Consider the following 22,099-nt stretch of genomic DNA (forward strand, 5'->3'; position numbering starts at 1 on the left):
TTACCCCGCCCACTACACCCGCTTCGGCTCCCACCCCGAGTACCGAGGTATTACTCCAGGCCAACCCTAGCACAGCATGGCAGCTTTTTCATGGAAATGTTTGGAAAATGTACGTCGATGGCGCCTCCAACAGCCGAGGCGCCGGTGCTGGCGTCGTTCTCCTCTCACCCTCCGGTGTCTTGCACGAAAGCTCATTCTCCATCAACTTCCCGGCCTCTAACAACGAGGCCAAATATGAAGCATTGATCTCCGGACTCAAAACTGCCGAAGCCATTGGCATCGAAGAACTCGTGGTCTACAGCGACTCCCAATTGGTGGTTAACCAACTCTCCGAGGAATATGAAGCTCGGGACGACCGCATGCGTACCTACCTCAGCGCCGCAGTCCAGCTCATTAAACGCTTCAAAGCAATCAGGGTCGAGCATATTTCCAGGGAACAAAACGCCCACGCCCACCCCCTTGCAGGACTCGCTTCGGCATGCTTGTCTAGAGGACACCGTTCCATCTTCTTTAATTCCATTGACAAGCCCAGTTTCGAGCTTGAAGTACTAAATAAGGAGATACTCAACATAGAGCTTGGCCCGAGCTGGATGGACGAAATTATCCTTTACCTGAGAGATGACTCCTTTCCCGCTGACAAAAAGGAGGCTCACCGACTCCGAAACAAAGCCGCTCTCTTCTGGCTCAATCCCAACGACAAGCTTTACCGAAGATCATTCACCGGACCATACTTATTGGTTGCGCACCCACATCAAGTCCCGGGCATCATCGAAGAGCTTCATGCCGGTGACAGCGGTTGTCACTCTGGTGGACGGTCCCTCGCCCACCGAGCCATCACTCAGGGGTATTGGTGGCCGACAATGAAGAAGGATTCTGAAGAATTCGTCAAGCGCTGCAAGAGGTGTCAGATGTTCGCTCCCATTATCCATCAGCCGGCCCGGGACCTTAGCCCTCTCACCAGCCCCTGGCCCTTCTCCCAATGGGGCATGGATATCGTTGGTAAGCTCCCAGTCGCTCCAGGGGGATTCAAGTTCCTCTTAATCGCAACCGATTATTTCTCGAAATGGGTCGAGGCCGAGCCCCTGGTCACCATCGAAGAAACAAACGTCATCCGCTTCGTGTGGCGAAACATCATCTCTCGCTTCGGTGTGCCGTTCGCCATAATTACAGACAATGGGAGGCAGTTTACAGGGCAGAAGTATCAGGCCCTGCTTGACGAATACGGTATCAAATGGGACACATCCTTTCCGGCTTACCCCTAGGGTAACGGACAGGCCGAGGCTGCAAACAAGGCAATTTCATCTGGACTCAAGCGATGATTCGAGTCACGACGGGGAAAGTCGGCCGAAGAGCTACCCAGGGTACTCTAGGGCTACCGTACTACTCCTCGGCGATCCACTGGTCGCACTCCCTTTTCCTTAGCATTTGGAATGGAGGCGGTCATCCCTCTCCAAGTCGGTCTCCCAACAATGCGTACAGAAAACTTTGATGAGTCGGTCAACAACAACAGCATTGCTTCGGACCTCGACTTAGCCAAAGAGGAACGTGACAGCGCAAGGATCAAGCTCGCTTCATACCAACAGGAGGTTGCAAAAGGTTACAACCGAAGCGTCCGCCTTAGGTCATTCAAACCTGACGATCTCGTCTGGAAAAAGGTGGTGGAGAAATCCAAAAAGCCAAAGCTAATGCCCAATTGGGAAGGCCCCTACCGAGTTCTCAAGCACCTCGGATCAGGAAACTACAAATTGGAGAAGTTGGATGGTTCCCCCATCGCTAAAACATGGAATGCCAACAACTTGAAGAAGTTCTACGGATAGTGCTCGGTTACCGAAGCCCACTTAGTCTTTATTATATTGCATTTTCTTTTAAAAGTTTTGAAGGCAATTTGCTTATGTATTGACAGCGCTCCAATGAGTTTGAATGAGAATTCTCTCTTTGGCACTATTCGTACACTGACTGTTTAAAATTACTTATACTCGGTCCGTTCTTGCCCGGACCGTTTTATACCGACTTCAGGGATATTGTTCTTCCATAGGTGATACCCGCGGACAAAATTTCCACCAAGTCACCCAGGCCTCTTCGGTCGTCTGGATTTCTGGTCACTCGCTTTAAGGATACTCGGTCTCTTCCCGAGCCCCTTATACCGACCCACCAAAAGTTTCCCACTGCTCGGACTCGCTGCGTCACGAACCTATGGCAGAAGCCATACCCCTTCGTGACCTCGGCCTACGTCCCCTAGCAGTAATACCATCTCGCGTCTACTCGCTAGGCTCATTTCTATTAACAAGCAGGGGCATGCAAGTCCAAAATTCATTAAATAATTGCTTCTGATTCGGTCCCTACCGACCCTCCTCGAAGCAGGGGCTTCGGATCAAATCACTTTTTTCTTGATTAAACATCTTTTTACGATTGGCAAAACTCTTAGGTTACCGCTTCGGTTAAACTTGTTTCTACAAACTTTTCAATTCTCACCGAAGCGGGGGCATCATAACCCAAGGAGCAAACCAATCATACAAGCATTTTAGAGATAACATTCAAGAAAAGAAAGCATTCATTCACAAAACATTATGGGTTTCAGCAACAATCCATAAACAAAAAAGTTACTGCTTCGATATCAAACATTTACAAACCCTGGAGCAGCAAACTCCAAGTGTCCAGAGCCGTCCAGCCAAAGTTACAGAATCTAAAGACATGAAATCTCAAAAATAAAAGGAAGACACTATCCTAAGAGCGAGCTAGGTGGTCGAGCTGGTCCTCGGGCGCAGGGGCATTTGGATCGGCTTGGTTCCTGAGGCCATGGTCCCCGAACGCAGGCTCCACCACCTCCTCCTCTTCCTCAAGAAGGACAGGCTCTTCGGGAGGCGCCTCGGAAAGTGTTCGGAGGTCAGAGTCTTCAAGGAGGTTGAGCCTCCTCACCAAGGCTTCATGGCCATACCGAAGGCCGTCCAAGAAACGGTCCCGGTGCAGCTCAGCCTCAATCTCTCGAACCTGCTTTTTATACTCTACTCCAGTTGCATCCCAACCTTCATCGTAGCCTCTCTTCCTCGCGAAGTCAACCTCTGTGGCCCGGGTGGCTCGCAGTGTGTTGGCATCCTCCTCGGCCTTGGCGGCTCTGGTCTTTGCCTCCACCCTCTCCCTGTCGCACCGTTGGAAGTCCGCCAGGTAGCGCTCGCAAGTCTCCCGAGCCAGTTTGAGGTCTTCCTCCTTCCGAGTCAGCTCCCGAGCAAGCTTCTCGGTCTTTTCTTCCTGCGCCTTGCACCGGTCATTGATAGCCAATGCCCGAGCTCCCGCCTGCAAACAAAAAAAAAACAAAACAAACAAAAGAAATTCAACAAGTGCAAACTTTCAAGATTGAAGAGAACGGGACGCAAACCATTAACTTACATTGAAAAGGGCCTGAGCTATCTCGGCCGTGACATCCTCGGTCAAGCCAGTGATAGCCCGGGCATCCCTCGGAAGAATGCTTCCTCGGAGCATCCCGAAGGCCACGCCGAGGTTCTTGACACTATCGGCGTGGTGGATCTGGCGGCCGGCAAAAAAGTGGCGAAACTCTGGAGCCCAGGGGAGTTCCCTCGGATTGACCCAAGAGCCTTCCTCCGCTCCACCGGTCCCCCCTCCGGGCTCTCCTTGCTCCTCCTCAATCAGGATCGTCTCCTGACCTCCCCCTTCTCCGTCTCCCCCCTCGCGCCGGGTCCTCCTCTCCGGGGGCTCCTGTGGTGAAACGGGAGTCGCCCTCGAAGTCCCGGCGCCAGGAGTACCGGGGGCTGTTCCCACGCCCCGACTGGCCGGCCTCCGGCGCCTGAGATTCAGCACCTCGCGAGTTCCAGGGCCTGCCATCTCCTTGCTCAGCCCGGTTCTCTCTGGAATGTCTCGGTCAATTTTCTCGCGAAGGATGCCTTGAGGTCCGAAGTTACTCCCCTCGGTCGCGCCTTCGCCTCTTCCCCTCTCCCTTCGTCCTCGTCCTCGGCCTGCCCTTGGAACCCCCTGCTGCCTCGGCTTCTTCTTTAAAAAGCTCGTGTAAGTTGGGACGTACCCGAGCAGTTCTGGAGCGTACCGAGTGGTGGTGGGAATGGTGTAGGCCGCTGTAATTCAGGCCCGATTAGCTCTCTCCCGAAGCTGTTGAACTATCCCCTCGGCTGCAAGGCAAAATCAAAACAAGGGATCAGTATAAGTACGCAGGGCATAACAAAAACATACAAAGTATCTACCGAAGAGTAATTTTTACCAACCAAGAGCCCCGGTCCCAAATTGCACCCTGGTAGTGGTATCAGCATTCTCCCCGGGCCCGAACATAAAGTTGTCGGTCACCGAGATGTAAATGTTTGCTCACTCCTCGGAGTCGGGGAGACGATCGACAAGGAAGGTGTCATACCCCGTCCTGCACGAGAGGTAGTATCGGTTGCTCTCTCGGTTGACTCCTAAGAGGTATACGCAGAAGAGTTCCTCGACCCCAAAGGTCAAGTTGAACTGCCTCCTCAGCTCAATAATGCTTGTGATGATTCGGTAGGAGTTTACTGTAAGCTGGGAGGAGGTAAGAGAAAGGGTCCGGAGAACTCGTCGGACAAATTGATGAAGGGGGAATCTAATCCCTCCCTCAGTGATCGCCATCAAGGGAAAATCAATTCCCCTGGTCGGTGAGGAAGGGTCTTGGGATTGTTGTCAGGAAGCAGCCGGACCTCTACGTTCGGTGGGATGCTGTAAACCCTTCTGAACTCTGCGAAGGCAGCCGAGGTCCCATTAAAGTATTGGTTCAGATAGAGACACGGCCTCATTGGCCTCCTTCGTCCCCGAACCTCCTCGGGGGCATCGGCGAATAGGCCCGGTCCATGGCCCGAAGTACTGGGGATTTCCATCTCCCAAGGAGCGAAGGCTGTAACGGGGCGTGAAGCTCTAAGAGGGTCCGAAGGCTCAATGACGTCCAATGGGATTCGGTAAACGGCCTGGGCACGACACTCCTCAAAGATTTCCTCAAGGTCGGCAGAAGTGGAGCTACTGGTACTATCCGAGGAGACTTCAACAACCATTCGCCCCTACCTAGCAAAAAAGATGTGTGCAAAAACCCGTTAGCTATATGCCCAGGGAAAAGCGACATGACCTAGTAAACAGGGACGAAATGGTCATCGCTCCTCGGTATATTTTTGGGGACCTCTCCCCGAGAAAGGTTTTCGAGGCCAGTGGTTGTCTCTATGGCCTCGGGTTGAAGATTGGCCTCGGGAAGAATATGGGCCTCGGTTTGAATTTAGACCTGGGAAAACTAAGAGCACAGCGCTGGAAACGCCCAGCGCCGCCGTGGGACGAACAGCGACGAGTGGCGGTACAGCCGCAACGCATGAGGAATGTGGACTAAAGGGAAGAAAACTTGAGGAAAATGATCAAAACACGAAAACCAGCGATTGAAGATCGTCATACCTGAGTTTTGTGTCGAGATCCGCGTCCAAAACGCTCAAAATCTCGATTGAAAGCTGAAAACGGACGGCGGCAGCAGTTCGACTTCAGAAGCGGAGAAAAAGTGGTCGTCTCACCTCTGTCTTTCCTATTTATAACGGAAGAAGTGGAAGGCCGCACGGGAAACGAAGCGTCGTGCGCCAAACCGTCAGATCTTCGACGCGTGTTATCATCGGACGGCCAGTATCAGGGACTCTGCACCGAGGACAATCGCCGGATATTCAAACCATAGGCGTAACGACGCGTGTCGCCGAAGCGACGTTTCGTACCAATCAACTGACATGGCATGTGTCGAGTCAGCCTTTTCGTTCTGAGACCTCGGCAACTGCTGACACGTGGCTCTCATTACTGGCGTAGGATGAGTGGAATCTACCGAGGCAAGTGCTCTCATCGAGGCCTGACGTTTCATGCGATGGGGTCAAGACCCTGAAGCAGGGGTGCAAAGCTCCAGGGGCTTGAGGGGCTATTGTGGAGGCCTTGGTTATGGCCTCGGTAGCTTTGCCAGACCGTCGTCAACCGAGGTCTCATATCGGTTCGATCTGAGGGACTGTACAGACGGGCCACAGCGTATATCCTTCTATCTCCTCGGTTAGTATCGAGTCTCCTGTTAATGTTTCGGGGTATTACCGAAGTAAGCATTCCGTTAAGATCTCTGGAAGGAGTGTTGCGTACTAAGAGGGGACCAGGAGCAACACGTGGCAAATAGGATCACCTAGGCCAGATCTGGCCATACGCTTCGTAACCGCCTTATCCGATGCGTCATCTGTGATGTCATCCGAGGCGGTTACCCGAGCGTATCCTTCACGCGCTACCTTGGAGGCCAAGTAAACCTAGGTCTATAAATACAAAGGGACTCTAACATAAAGGGGTATGCCATTCTTTCCTAACCCTAGATCTATATTCTCCCCTGAGGTCTGACTTGATCGTCGGAGGGTCACTGGGCTTCCACAGCCCTAGTGACTTGTTGCAGGTCCAGAGGTAGGGGAACGGAGCAGCGGAGGAGGAATACCAACTCAGGTCAAGGTCCCGTCAAATCGAACCCCTACATTTTTTTATGAGTCACCATTAATTGTCATCATCTTCATCCCCACCACTACCATCTCCGATCACCATGTCCGGCGCCGGTGACTTTTCCGGCGAGTGCTCCGTCGCCAGCAGTGATATGACGGGAGTTGATTATTTATTGTATTTTAATTTGAGGGTATCTTTTTTCCTAGTAAAAAAGAGGAGTGGACCGCACAGTACTTTGGAAAATACTATAAATTATTGGATCCTGAGCCTTACCCAAAATGTAAGTTGACTTAGGTCTTGGTCCAAACATCAATTATCATGCCCTTGATTTTCAACACACTTCCCATATCTTTTCCATGATAGCAAAATAAGATATTCCATAATTACCCATAAATGAATACAAGCATTCATACCATGAATTTAAAAGGATCGGTAACGTTAAGTACTCGTTACAATCCCAATGTCAAAAGACTAGACATAATCGCCATTGCTTACATTGTGAAAAATACCATTGCTAAGAGTTACTACATCATCATATTCAATTTAATGAATTTTGGGTTGACCAATGTACCGGTGATTTTTATGGACTTAATGAATCGTATCTTTCGAGTTTATCTTGACTATTTCGTAGTTGTCTTCGTGGATGACATTCTAATATATTTGCCTTCGGAGGAGGAGTATCAATCTCATCTTATAGTATCGTTCTAGAACTCTTGAGAGAGCAATGTTTGTATACCAAACTTAGTAAGTGTGAGTTTTGGTTGTCCGAGGTGAAATTCTTGGGTCATGTCCTATCAAAAGGTGGAAAATCCGTTGACTCAGGGAAGATTAATGTGTCATTTTTGAATTGGCAATGACCAAAGAATGTGTTTGAGATTTGGATTTTCTTGGGCTTAGCCAGGTATTACTGTCGTTTCGTTCTTGACTTTTCGCGTTTGGTGGCTCCTATGACGAGATTGACACATAAGGGGACTCGTTTTGTTTGGGATGATGCGTGTGAGGCAACATTTGAGGAGTTGAAGAAGCGTTTGACTACCGCACCAGTATTGATTGTGCCCGAGCGTGGAGTTGGCTACTTCGTGTACTGTGATGCCTTTAGGGAACGATGCAAGTGAGGTGAGTGGTAGCGTATGGGTTGCGGCAATTAAAGACACATGAGCGAAATTACCCGACGCATGACCTAGAGCTTGCGGTCGTGGTTCTGCATTGAAGAGTTGGCGCTATTATTTGTACAGTGAGAAATTTGAAGTATTTTTTGATCACAAGAGTTTGAAATACCTATTTTCCCAAAAAGAGGTTAACTTGCGACAACATCTTTGGATGGAGTATATGGAGTATTACGACTTTGAATTACCATATCATCAAGAAAAGGCGAACGTGGTTGCGAACGCATTGAGGCTCAGTTTGGCTGACCGGAATCTTGAATAGGAATAGGAATGTGATTACTAAGAATCAAATTTCTAGGAATTTTATTGAGTGGACATAGGAATCTGATTTTTAGGAATGAAATTCTTTGGAATACAATACTAGAAGTAATTTCATTTAAGTGTTTGGATTAATTCAGTAATCTTATGCAGCAATCCATTATTTTGGAAAATTATCAAAGTCAATATTTTCTTTTTTCATTGATTAAGCCAGGAATCTAAGATGCCCATGGAGAAAGGGAGGGATCAGATTCCCACTCGGTTGTGATTCCTGGTCTGATTTGTCGTCAGGAATCACAATCATATTCCTGACTCTCCCAAACATGGAAATTCTAAAAGTGTGACATCACATTTTTATTCTTGTTCCTTCTAAACGTCGGAATCATGGAAGTATGGTGTCACATTCTCATTCCTCTTCAAGATTCCTGCCATCCAAACTTAGCCTGAGTAGGAAACCAACACACCTAGCAAGTCTAGCAATCATGAGGGGAAGATGATGAAAGAATTGGGGTTCTATGCATTGCGTTTCGAGGAGGTCTGAGATGGGGTCACCTTATGCAACACTGTGCAATCCTCCTTAGCGAATCGAGTGACTGAGGCGCAACAACACGATGAGGAAGCAGAAGAGTTACGCGCAAATTTCTTAGTGAAAAAGCTCAAGAAAGGTGGATGATTCGTGCCGATCAAAGTTTGCGATTTTAAGGGAAGTTATAGTACCCATTTCGTATCGAGAAGAGATCTTACTAGAGTTTCACCATTCTCCATTAACTGTTCATCCAGGAGAGACAAAGATGTATCATGACTTGCATCGACAATTTTGGTGGTCTGGAATGGAGAGAGATGTTGTGACTTTTGTATCAAAGTTCCTTACATGACAACAAGTGAAAGCAGAGCATCAGCGACTAGCGGGGGAATTACAACCATTGCAAGTTGCCGAATGAAAATGGGAGAATGTGACCATGGACTTCGTTACGGATTTACTGAGGTCGCTGAGCAGACATGACGTCATTTGGGTAATAGTAGATTGTTTGACCAAGACCGCTCACTTCTTACCTATTCAGGTCAACAATTCGGTTGATACGCTTAGCCGTTTGTACATTCGGGAGATCATCCATCTCCATGGTTTTTCGGTGTTTATTGTGTCTGATCAAGATCCGAGGTTTACTACTCTTTTCAGTAACTAGGGTAGATTTATAATTTCCAGTTTGCCTGAATCAATTCATTTATATTGGTTATATTCTGCATCATACGTGTTGGGCAATAATTTTCCAAAATATTAGTCCCATGTTTGGGATTGAATTGGGGTAGTTGACCTTTCATCTATTGCAAATGATTTCTTCTAATTCTTTGTTAATATGACTTACTGCAGTTTGATTCCAGAGTGTTGGTGAAATTACCGCAGATTATATATTTAATAAATTCATAACAATACCAGAATGGCTGAGGTGCGGGTATCTCGCTTTCTTTAAGGAGATATAGCCTCTGCGGTGGGTGCAACCCAAACAACCGATGTAGCAGACAACAACAATTCTCCCCTAGGATACATCAGCACAACACTCAAGTTGTATGGCTCTCACACACTCTGCATCAGTGGTGTGAGGCCAAAGCTCCACCGAATAAAAACACCTTTCTTTGCCTGAAATAGTGAAAATAGTTTTCCCTTTGTTTTTTACTACTTCACTTACTTGCCTTAGAAACACCTGAAGAAGACCCTTATATAGTCCATAGATGGAAACCCAATTAACTACGTACATCCATAATTTAACACATTAATAAGACTTCAATTAAAGACTGTACTCTAATGAACTAAACTCTAACGTTAATGATATTAGATTAATTAATATACTTCATTTAATATGAAAATGTAACAACACAGAGCAGTATCACTAGTATTTGACCGCGCTTGGCGTCCAAGGATTCTGATCACTGGAATACGTACGGTAAGTACTATTGCCTGGTGATGTTCTTTATATGTTGATCTTGGTATAATTCGTGTAGAAGTATCACTATTGTATTTGTGCTTGTGTGAAAAAGGCATTGATTTAAGCATTTGAGGCTTCAACATTTTGGCCCTTGTGTTCACTGCATGAAAGAAAGGGAAAATGAAATATTTTTTTTTTAAGTGCTGTATTTTGATAGTAAATGCCAAAGCTAGCTGCCAAAACTTGATACTATATGCAGGAATCGTATTCCAACTAGTGGAATTTCAAGATAGATGCTATGTTAGCTGTACGAATATTGATTCTAAGTGCTGAAAATTGAATTTCTTGCAAAAAAAAAAAAAATTACCAATTTAGACCATCTTAATTGTGGGCTGATTTATAAATAGGAAATGGCTACCAATGCTAATTCAAGTATCAAGATTGAGGATGATGATGTTGAAGTGGAGGTATAGATGGTAAAACCGTGTGGTCATCAAAAAATGAGGTGCTTCATTATGGAGGAGGAGGTGAAAATGATGGGTAGATGAGATACGGGGACTTTTCAAAAGGATAGTTGGCCTAGGATGAGCAAGTGTCTAACAGCTAAAGCCAAGTACCCATACACTGAACTTCATTGTATATGGAGTTGATGTTTCTTCTCTCACTATTGTTAAGAGTGCTTTAAAGGAATTTCATGTTTATTCAGGGCTGGAACCTTATCTCAATAAGAGTGCTATTTTTCTGGCTAGTGTTAACCCCTCTCTCCATGCTAGTTTGGCAGCTATTCCGCCTATCCCAATGGCTCCTTTACGGGTCAAATATTTGGAGGTTCCGTTGATAACTTCTAAGCTATCCTATATTGAGTGTATTCAGCTGAAAGAGAGGACATTCGCTGGAGTTAAGAGTTGGACTTCTCAGCATCTCTCACTTGGTGGAAGAGTTCAATTGATTCAATCTGTCCTATGGCCGGGGTATGCAAACTTACTGGTGTTTTATATTCATTCTTCACCAAAAGATTCTTAAAGAAGTGGAGGGGATCTTGAGGGCATTCTTATGGACTTGATCGTATTTAAGGTATTCAGGTGCCAGGATAAGTTGGAAGGAACTTTTCTCCCATTAGGAGGAAGGGGGCCGGCTTGGGCTTAAAGCCTCTGAAATTGTGGCATAAGGCTCCAATGCTGTCAGTAATGAAGCTGGCTCTTTGTGAATTAAATGGGTCCAAACTTTTGTGATTAATTGATTATACATAAAAACTTTTGGAACATGTTCTTCATGGACAATGAGAAAACTTTTTAATCTGAGGGCTTGCTAAGCCCTTAATTAAATAACACTGTGGGCAATGGAGAGGATACTTTGTTATCGCTTCACATCCACTTGAGCCTCTGCTACCTTGCAAAAGTCTCTTCTATTATCTTAACTAGTGAGTGGAAATGGCCTAGGCAAAAGAAGTGTGACCATCCCAGAGATAATGAACTGTTTTATCCCTTCTCCCAGCCTTGATAGGAGTATGTTTTTTAAAAAATTAGTCTTAGGTCCACTATAAGAAACTTGAAGAGTCTCTAATCCATCTTCCAAGTTAATAAAGTTTCTAGTCCATTTTTAACTTTTTATAGTAGGCCTAGTCCACTCCATTTCAATTTAATATTTATACCCTCCCGCCACATCATCGCTAGAAAGTTGACCGGCACCGGAAAGTTGGTCGGCGCCAGGAAGTTCGCCTGAAAATTGGCCGGCACCAGGAAGTTTGCCTGAAAATTTAGGCACTTTCATATAGTTCTAGGGTGCACTTAGTTTCAAAGGGTTTTAGTAGTTTATGCACTTTCACTGGGTTTAGAATTTTAGGGACTTTCATAGGGTTTTAGTGATTAGGCACTTTCATAAGATTTTAGTGGTTTAGGCACTTGGTTTCATATGATTTTAGTGGTTTAGGCACTCCGGCAAACTTTCCGATGGAGATGTGGCGGGAGGGGTGGGGGTGGTGGAGGGGGGTGGTGGTGGTGGGCTTATTAAGCAAGTGGACTAGGGACTCTACAAATTATTGAGGTGAACTAGAGACTCTACAAGTTCCTTATAGTTGATTTATCACTAAATCTCCCTTTGTTTTATGCTGTGACACGGTTCCTTGTGCCAATGGTGTTTTTTTCTATGCAGTCAGCTATGGCTGCAATAAGAGAGGTCCAAAGGTTCCTTGGTTCTCAGTGGTGTGGTTTAAAGGAAATATCCCAAGGTGGGTCTTCATCCTGTGGCTACGTTGCAGGGTCAGTCGGTCAGACTAGTAACAAAGGATAGGGATCCTATTAGTGATGCTCTTTTTCCAGAGGGATCGATTTGGGCTAATCTTATGAGGAAATTTGTGATTGTGAGGATTCCATTGATATGAAGTTTGGAGCTTACTTAAGCGCCTATTAGAAACATAAAAGGATGGAATATGTGCAGTGTTATTTGAATTTGTCCTCACTGGGGCTGTGTACCATTTATGGCTTGAGAGAAATGCAAGGATTTTGTGGAGGCAAGCCAAGGCCAGTGATGCCATTTGCTCTGCTATTGTGGATGATGGTAGAGGCAGGGCTAGTTCTTGCAGGAGGATGAAGCAATGACATTCTAATTCCAGGCTGTGTCATATATATTTGGAATATTTCACCTAAGATTTTCAGTAGTTAATTGTCTCCTGTGTGTGTTAATGTTGTTCTTGTTTATAGGTAGTAGTTCTGCAGTTTTGTTTTTAGGCTTTGGTAGCTTTGGCCTTCTTGTTCTCGTCTGTTTTCTGGCAAAGGGAAGTATCTCTCCTGTATTTTTTGTTTTTGGTGCATAAATGACATTTATCGGAAAAAAGTGAAGTTTCTATTGTTTGGGCATTGGTTCCGTAGAAAACTTTGAGTCCAATAAAAAAATTTAGGCCATTACGATGAGTACCAACATTATATTATGTAATCACCTATTTCATACCAAAACAATGTATCATAACCAAATGCTTAAGCCCAAATTTTAGACATAAGCATTTAGGCCCATGTTTTATGAGGATTGACTAATTAACTTGTTGGGCCAGTAGTTTACATAGGGCTTCACACTGGCAAAAAGAGCACGTATGGAAGACAGACGGGAAATGGTGCAACTGGGCTAAATGTCCCAATTTTGTTTTTATGTTTTTGCTCATCTAAGGCTAGTAATACTGAATTGTTCAGTAAGGGTGGCAACAGAGCGGGGCGGGATGGATTCTAAGGTGGCAACAGAACGGGGCGGAGTGAATTCTAACAATCTCCGTCCCAAATCTCCGTATTTTACTGATAAACTTTCACTAAAGAGACTCATACCAAAAGGCCTTGCTCTTGCTAAATTATTGTTTCATTAGACTAACCTTGAAGCATTCTTTACTCATCACAACAGAAGGAGTCTTAAAAATAAAAATTATGACCAAAAGCGAAAAATAGTCACTAATGATGAAAAGAGATCGAAACACTGCCTTCTTCCGTAGTCTCATCTAATCATAACTTTTTTCCACTACAGTTCATTTTTTTTTGTACTTTTTTAATTTCTATCATTGAGACAAATGATTACCTGCTCCTAATTTTTTTTACGAAGCTAAACAAGAAATTACAAGAAGTAAATAGTACTAAATAAAACACAAAGACCAATGATTTAAGAAGAACAAGGTTACGTCCATTATTGTAATTCAACAAAAAATATATATGATTGACACGCTCTGTTGAATGAATACAGTATAAATTTCCTTTAAAAAACTGCAAGTTCCCTTTTAGCAATTATTATTATTTTTCATTTTTTAGCTACCTAGTTATGTGAGTAATGAATGAATCCAATTCCAAGCAAGATACACCACCTTCCTTCACTGCCTGGTGGGCGGCACCGCCTATCTCCTCAACCTTCCTTCTGATCTCTTCCCCTTCTCTTGATGCCATCAACATCTTTACAACTTCATAAATGGTGGATGAAGTCACTATTTGCTCTCTTTGTTCCCAGGTGTTAACTGCTAGACCAACCTTTAAAACATTTGTAACCTGAAATGCATTTCTAGGTTGGTCAGAGTGCATTGGCCAAGCAAGTAACGGCACTCCCATGGTTATACTCTCCAAACATGAATTCCATCCACAATGGCTCATAAACCCACCTGTTGATGGGTGTCCCAAGATATCCACTTGGGGCGCCCAATCTCTCACCACCATTCCAAATTCCTTCACCCTTTCCACGTACCTGTTGGCATTGGGACACTCCATTATGAAAATAGCGCATAAGGAATCATTACATAAAAAGAAACAAAGAAACGAAAAAAAAAAACCACTGAAAAGGGAAAATTTTAATTTGGGCCAGGGGTTGTTTGGTACAATTATTAAACTTTAAATTCAAGCAATAATTATTGAAGAGAGAAACTTATTCACGACTCTGTGAAATCTCAATCGTCCAGAAGTGTTTTGAACGAGTCAGATTAAAAACAATCTATTAAAGGTACTGTTAATAGATTGTTTTGTATCTAGATCGTTCAAAACACTTTTGAACGGTCGAGATTGAGCTCCACAAACCTCATTCACGGCTTTGTTTTTAATCTGGATCGTTCAAAACACTTTTGGACGGTCGAGATTGAGCTCCGCAAACCTCATTCACGGCGCCTCTGTGAATAAGATTTTCTCATTCTTGAAACTTCAAATTCTATTGGTATATATACCCTTCTGGCAATGGAGCACGCTTCACTTCTTCAGTAAAAATGTCTCCTTTATCTGCATCTCGCAAAATCCAAAGAAACTTCTGTTTGCTCTGTTCCAACCCAAGTGCAAGCTCTTTGATCTGTTCATCCGCCATTGTAGTAGTTGTTCCAAACGAGACATATAGCACAGATTTTGGGGCTTGTTTTTCAAGCCACTCCAAACACCTATGTTGGCGACTATTTGACTTTCTTTTGTCACCTTTTGTGTCTGAATTCAGTGGCCCAATTGTCCAAACTTTCTTATTTATACTGTTCATTTCCTTTTCCAGCAAATCTAGGTAAGTACCTGTAGTAAATTTGAACACAAGCAAAATTTTAACATAAAAGGATTTGTACTCTTAAATAGATTGCGATTTGGTATGAAGTTGAAATTTTTTTTTTTTTTTTATAGTCGGATGTATGGATCAATTTGCACGAATATCGACTAATTCTGAGACCCTAAAGTTAACACTTATTTTGTTTTGGCATGTCCGCCAAACCCATGATATTTAGTTGGAAGGCATTTGAAGTTATCCAGAGCAACTAGTTGAAAGTTTGGATACATCACATGTACATAACTCAAACTTTTCAACTTCTCTCTATCTCAGGCGATTTGGGCGAAAAGAAGGAAGCTAGGGTTTCAGCCGTCGCGCGCGCGCGTGTGTGTGGGGTGGGGGGTTGGGGGCGCCTCTGCCCTTGGGCTTTCATCTCTCTCTCTCTTAGTATTTTCCCCTCTTCACTGTCATGCTCGCCGCTTTCTTGTCTGGTTCGTCTTCTCCAGCCTCTGCTCGCCAGCCGGGAAACCACATCTGAGAGTTTCCGGTTTGTCCTAACGGCTAGACGCGGCAGTTGGCTGGTGGAGGCGGGTTGCGACGTTTCCATGCCTACTGTGCTCATGGGTGCTGTCACCTGTCGGTTTCGTGCATAACGGTAAGGTGGTAACTTCACGGTGGCTGGGCTTTTGTAAATCTGTGGTTGGTGGCGTCGGGTGGCAATGCTGGTCTGTTTTTGCTCATTAGTGGTGGATCTCGACTCGGTGGCTTGCGGCAACTTATGGAAGCTTGGTTGCCGGTCTCCCAGCCATTTGTGAGGACCGAATTGACGGTTTCTTGGCGGCCTCTTGTGGGATCCTATGGCTCGTGGGTGTCGCGGCAGTGTGAGGAACGGGATTGCGGTCCGGGTTGGTGGCTGTGGCGGGTGGTGGCGGAGATCTAGGCTGAAGCTGTTACGGTGTTTTGGGCTCGAGGATGGGTTTGGCCCATATTGGACCATACCTTGATTTTGGGCTGATTTTTCAAATGTGGCCATTTTAGGCCCTTGTGATGTTTTGAGCTTTATATGTTTTATTCTGAGCATTTTGAGGCCTTTAAGTGTTTGGGCTTTGCATCTAAAGTGTTTAGACCTCGGTCCACTGGTTTTTTTCATTCAACCATTGGTTAGATCCTCCCTTCCCCCAACTTAATGTACCCTATCTCCCAACTTAATGTACCCTATCTCGAGGTTTCTTAATAAATCATTTATTGCCTACAAAATCGGTATTACTTTGCTGTCTGGACTACTCAAGTAATTAATTATTAAAATGCCATTTTTCATCTCACATTTAAAATATTTCTACTGCAACTATAATTATTCAAACAATACCTTCAATTGATCTGCATGAGTTGAATATGGTTCCAGCGGCTAGCGACTGATAATCAGCTTGAAGAGCGAAAAAGTTTTGGATCTCCGGAGTCCAATTTCCTTGGATAGATGATAGCCCCTTCAGTTCTTCAAGTGACTGGAAAGATTTATTATCTTTCAATACGCTGAAAGACCTTTGGAAAGCAGAAACAGGGCTAAAGATATAGGACTCTGCATTAGGAATGGTAGCAACGTCCTGGACCACATAAGCCATGAGGAAGTCGTGGATTACAACGACCCGTGTGGCGGTGTTGGAGATCTCACGGAGGAGCGCCGCCGCAGGGTCGCGAAGCTGTATGGAAGCGTCAAAGGAAGGCTGCAGGTGCGAAGGGAATTTGGAGGAGGAATTTGGGTTCGGAGGAGGGGAGAGGAAAGGAGGGGTGGGGAATTCGTGGAAGTGGATATGTGGATTTTGGAGGTGGGTTTGGGAATTGAAACGGAGTTGGACCTGGCGGAGGTGGGTGGCGGTGGTGGCGTAGTGGACGGGGATGTTGTAGGAGGAGGAGATGAGGCAGGAGAGCTGGAGGAGTTGGTTGAGATGGCTATGGCATGGGAATGGCACTACTATGACTTCCACTCGAGCTTTTTTGGAGTTGGAGCTGATCATGCCATGGCTTCTTGGATCTTGGATATTACTAATAACATCCATGGAGGATGATGGTTAATTTCCTTGGCACTGTCGTTACTTCCACTTGAGCTTTTTAAGAGCTGATACTCAGGGCATGGCTTGGATCTTGGATGACATTGGTAAAAAATACAAAGAGGATGTAATTTAATGTTTGCAAGATGAGTAGTGTTAATGTGTTATTTTGAACAAATAGAAATAGAGAAGACCTTTCGACCTTGTGTGCTTCCTTCCCAAGAAAGAAGTGACATATCTGCTTACGCATTTGCGGACAATTCAATGGGCTGCTCTGGGGCGGCTTTACCATGGTTTTTGGGTTCAAGCAAATCCTTTAGGTTCAAAAAATGCACTGAAAAGGTCTCTCACTCAAGAAATTTTGATCATAATTAATTTTTTTTTTTAAATAGTCATAATTAATTTTTGATTCTAAAACATTTCAATAAGCACCTAAGAGAGCCATAACTCATATGAGAGTCTTACTGATATTGGATTAGGCTAATTTTTTTAAGGAACCTATAAAATTACATTTTAAGAATGACTTGCAGTTTGAATCATCTTTATAGGATCCGTAATATGTCCAAATAAATATTAAACTTTGGATGAACAGTACAAATTTCACAATTCCGTTTGTAACTTGACGGAAGATGACGGCAAAGGCTTAATTGTAAGTTTTTTTGTAAACTTTGGAGGTTAAATTGAAAATACATTAGGCCTATGGGACATTGCAGTGTAAGTTCAGTGATTTTTTTGAATTTTTCCCTTTGATATATTGTTAAACAATTTTTGTTCTATTTTTATGGATAATCAATCTTGAAAAATGTATTTTGGCTTATCCTTTGATCATGGAATGCAAGTGTTACTCCCTCCACCCATTTTTAAGTGTCCAGCTTCGTAAGTTTAACTTATTAAAATTTATCATCATTACACTTTTTTCAACTATAGTTCATATTTTTTTATACTTTTCTAATTCCCCTCATTGAGAGGAATGATTACAATTACTTGCTCCTAATTTTTTTTTTTTTTTTTTTACGAAAGCTAAACAAGAAATTACAAGAAGTAAATAGTACTAAATAAAATACCAAACCAATAATTTAGGAAAAACAAGGATACGTAAATTGTTGTACTCCAACAAAAATATATACCATTGACATACTATGTTGAATGAATACGGTATAAATTCTTTCAAAAAATACAATAAGTTCCCTTAGCAATTACTTAGCTACCTAGTTATGTGGATATGAATGAATCCAACTCCAAGCAAGAAACACCACCTTCCATCACTGCCTGGTGGGTGGCACCACTTATCTCCTCAACCTTCCTTCTTACCTCTTCCCCTTCTCTTGATGCCATCAATATCTGCTTCTGTCGCAACCTAACCTCTTAGAAAGGTTCACACCCCAAGCGTAGGGCTAGGTTGTTGAAAGCATAATAACCGGTAAGACCGGATCGTTCCCACAGAGAAATCTTCTTTAGCGAATTTGGAATAGAAGTTGCTTAAAGATTGCGGCGTTCAAGCAGCCAACTTTGGAGTTTTGATTCGATTGACGAAATTAAACTTGGAAATAAACTAGGTTAAGATGGTCGAGTCAAAGGGATCGATTACCCACGACTTAGCCGTCAAATGGTTCCTTCATCTAACTCATGAGTGGACCGAAACCGTCCGGATTCCACTAGAAGAATTAAAAGCTGTAGACTACTTATAACTTAATTCAAAGCTCTAATTCAAATTGAACTCATTTAACGCAAGTGAGAGACGAAAAAAGATCGTTCGCACGCGTAGGATTATCAAGCTCGTAGCCCAAGGCGATAAACTTCATTGATCAAAGAAACCACCAACCCCATGATCAAAACTAGAAATCATGAGTTTAATTCATTCAAAACCTGGAGATTAAGCTAAAGTTTAAGGGAAACCATTTAATAGACTAAACCGTAGGGTGAACCTCACCCCATGACCTAACCTTTAAACTACTCACTCATAATAAAAAGACTAGAAAAAGAGTTAAGCATGAAAAACATGATTCACCGATGAAAACGAAAATAAACTAGATTTAATAGAAGATCCAAACCATAGCTACAACATTAATACTTGAGAATTAAATATACAACCAATACCTTGAAGTGTTCTTGAAGGAAATGACAAAAAAAGCTTGAACAAAGCTATGGAGAAACCTAGAGCAAAAACTAAAAAACTTAGGCCTGAAAACTAACTAATGGCCATCATCTTCCATAAATGGCATACAAGCCTATTTATAGAGCTTATAAAATCAGCCTTACAATGGACAAAAAGGCCCCCAAAATATCCAAAAAACATACTAGAAGTAGAAACTTTTCATATATGGAAGGTTGAAATATTCAGCAAAAAAGGTGCTGGCCGAAGGGCATTGGTACCGGTACCTCAAAAATGAGGTATTGGTACCAATCCAACTGTCTTCCATTTTAGCACCAAGGTATCGGTACCATGTTTTTGAGGTACCGGTACCATTGTCTGCAAAACTACAAAACATGGCAGCTTGGCCTTTGAGCTCTTGTGATGTCCCGACGGCCCTCCGATACTTCGAGACTCGATCAACGGGACTTGACGGAGGTGTGCCATGTGGCCTTGGTCTCTTGGATACCCTCGAGGGCCATCCTCTATGCATATGTCTCGCTTGAAACACTTTGGCACGTTCCTTGCCAACCTTGACCTCCGGCCAATCTCCGAGGCTTCTTGTGGCACCGTTAGGCTTTGGTGACAATGAAATGAGTACCGGTGGGCATTCGGACACTTGGTTCATCCCGAAACGTTGATTGGCATTCAAAACCGCCTTATTAGCATGTTTTACCTGAAATACACAAAAACGTACCTTACGTGCAATATCGCATAAAAACGACAAAATATATGTACAAACACAACATACTAGAGGACTTAAGCACCAAGAATATGCATTATTGGGTGCTTATCAATATCTTTACAACTCCACAAATGGTGGATGAAGTCACTATTTGCTCTCTTTGTTCCCAGGCGGTAACTGCTAGACCAACCTTTAAAATGTCTGTAACCAGAAATGCACTTCCATGCTGGTCAGAGTGCATTGGCCAAGCAAGTATTGGCACTCCCGCAGTTATACCCTCCAAACATGAGTTTCATCCGCAATGGCTCATAAACCCACCGGTTAATGGGTGTCCCAAAATGTCTACTTGGGGCGCCCAATCCCTCACCACCATTCCAAATTCCTTCACCCTTTCCACTACCTGTTAATGCATCAAATCAAGAGCCATTAAAAAGGAAAGAAACGTGACTAATAAAGCGCTATAGGAATGTAAATGTATCAGGACAAGAGCCAAAAACTACACCAGAGGGGACGATAAAAAAAAAAAGTAAAATGGGATAAAGTGTGACAAGAAATTGGGAAAAAATAATGCCATTGAAAAGAAAATTTTTGAATTTGGGCATTTTGGGGGTTGTTTGGAACAAATTTTGAACTTTAAATTCAAGCAATAATTAATTCCTGAAACTTCAAATTCTAATATTAGTATATAAACCCTTCTAGCAGTGGAGCTCGCTTCACTTCTTTGGTAAAAATGTCTCCTTTATTTGCATCTTGCAAAATCCAAAGGAACTTTTGTTTGCTCTATTCCAACCCAAGTGCAAATTCTTTAATCTGTTCATCCGCCATTGTAGTAGTGGTTCCAAACGAGACGTATAGCACAGATTTTGGGGGTTGTTTGTCAAGCCACTCTAAACACTTGTGTTGGCTATTTGACTTCCTTTTGTGTCTGAATTCAATGGGCCTATTGCCCAAACTTTCTTGTTTCTACTGTTCATTTCTTTTTCCAGCGAATCTAGGTAAGTACCTGCAGCAAACTTTAACACAAGCAATTTTTGAACAAAAACAAAATTTGTGCTATATTTTAAGATTGCAATTTGGTATGAAGTTGAAATTCTTTTTTCATAACCGGATGTTTGGGCCAACTTGCGTGAACGTTAACTAGCGACCGGACAAACGCTCCAATGGCTCCAAGTTTGAAATGTTTGGCCTCCGTGGGATTCAGACATGCCATCTCATGGAGGACACACACTTACTTTGCTTTCGCATGTCCAATCGGCCAAAACATGATATTTAGTTGTAAGGTAATCGAAGTTATCGAGAGCAACTAGTTGCAAGTTTGGATACATGTCTTCAAGGACGTCCAAAATCGGTGTTACTGCTGTACTCTGGACTACTCAAGTTAATTAGTAAAATGCTTTTTTCCGTATCAAATTGAAAATATATCTACTTCAACTATAATTATTCAAACAATACCTTCAATTGATCTGCATGAGTGTTGAATATGGTTCCAGCGGCTAGCGACCGAAAATCAGCTTGAAGAGTGGTAAATTTTAGGACCTCCGGAGTTAGATCGCCTTGGATAGTTGATAGCCCTTTCAGTTCTTCAAATGAATGGAAAGATTCATGATCTTTCAATGATATGAAAGACATAAAGAAACCAGAAATAGAGCAAAAGATATAGGACTCTGCATTAGGAATGGTGGCAACGTCCTGAACCACATAAGCCATGTTGAAGTCGTGGATTACAACGACCCGCGTGGCGGTGTTGGAGATCTCCCGCAGGAGCGCCACCACGGGGTCGCGAATCTGTATGGAAGCCTCAAAGGAAGGCAGCAGATGTGAAGGGAATTTGGAGGAGGAATTCGGGTCCGGAGGAGGGGGGGAATTCGTGGAAGTGGATATGGGGGTTTTGGAGGTGAGTTTGGGAGTTGAAACGGAGTTTGACCTGGCGGAGGTGGGTGGCAGTGGTGGCGTAGCGGACGGGGATGTTGTAGGAGGAGGAGATGAGGCAGGAGAGTTGGAGGAGTTGGTTGAGATGGCTATGCATGCAGGGGAACATTACAAGAAAAATGAAATTTGGTAAAGAAAAAGTAGCACTAAGGCTCCGTTTGTTTCGATATAAAATATTTTACAATGTCAAATATTTTTCATGTAAAATATTTTTTCAGAAAACAAACTTCAAATTTTTATTTCCAGTGTTTGGTTGGCACTTGAAAATATTTTCAGAAATCAACAAAATAATGTAGAGAGAGGGGGGCTTAAATAGTAGAGAGATTTAAGAATATAGGAATATAATTGAACGTGAGTCAGGACTGACGATCGAATAAATATAAAATGTTTTACAATGTCAAATATTTTTCATGTCAAATATTTTTCCAGAAAACAAACTTCAAACTTTTATTTCCGGTGTTTGGTTGGCACTTGAAAATATTTTCAGAAATCAACAAAATAGTGTAGAGCTCGGCTTAAATAGTAGAGAGATTTAAGAA

At 43.5% G+C, this 22,099-nt stretch overlaps 2 protein-coding genes across 2 annotated transcripts; both read right to left on the reverse strand.

Annotated features, from left to right (window-relative positions):
- Nucleotides 1–13,440: 13,440 nt before the first annotated feature.
- LOC131324315 (zeatin O-glucosyltransferase-like) lies at nucleotides 13,441–17,032 on the reverse strand. The gene is made up of 3 exons (XM_058356243.1): nucleotides 16,137–17,032; nucleotides 14,478–14,802; nucleotides 13,441–14,008 (listed from the first exon to the last, which is right to left on the reverse strand). The coding sequence occupies exons 1-3, from the start codon at nucleotides 16,822–16,824 to the stop codon at nucleotides 13,585–13,587; spliced, it is 1,437 nt and encodes a 478-aa protein (XP_058212226.1). The 5' UTR covers nucleotides 16,825–17,032; the 3' UTR covers nucleotides 13,441–13,584.
- Nucleotides 17,033–21,053: 4,021 nt separating this feature from the next.
- On the reverse strand, nucleotides 21,054–21,665 carry LOC131323728 (zeatin O-glucosyltransferase-like; the record flags this gene model as incomplete). The annotated part of the gene is made up of 1 exon (XM_058355571.1): nucleotides 21,054–21,665. A coding segment is annotated over one exon (597 nt), but the record flags the coding sequence as incomplete, so codon positions are not given.
- Between the last annotated feature and the right edge of the window lie 434 nt (nucleotides 21,666–22,099).

The sequence above is a fragment of the Rhododendron vialii genome, chromosome 4a (genome assembly GCF_030253575.1).
Source record: "Rhododendron vialii isolate Sample 1 chromosome 4a, ASM3025357v1".
NCBI lineage: Eukaryota > Viridiplantae > Streptophyta > Magnoliopsida > Ericales > Ericaceae > Rhododendron > Rhododendron vialii.

Bases quoted from the DNA above. Each gene is read 5' to 3' on its own strand.
- LOC131324315 (XM_058356243.1), bottom strand. From the start codon at position 16,824: ATGGATGTTATTAGTAATATCCAAGATCCAAGAAGCCATGGCATGATC. The intron at 14,803-16,136 runs GTATTGTTTGAA...AATTTACTACAG, and splicing joins CTCATGCAGATCAATTGAAG to GTACTTACCTAGATTTGCTG. The intron at 14,009-14,477 runs GTATATATACCA...CAATGCCAACAG, and splicing joins CGTGCTCCATTGCCAGAAGG to GTACGTGGAAAGGGTGAAGG.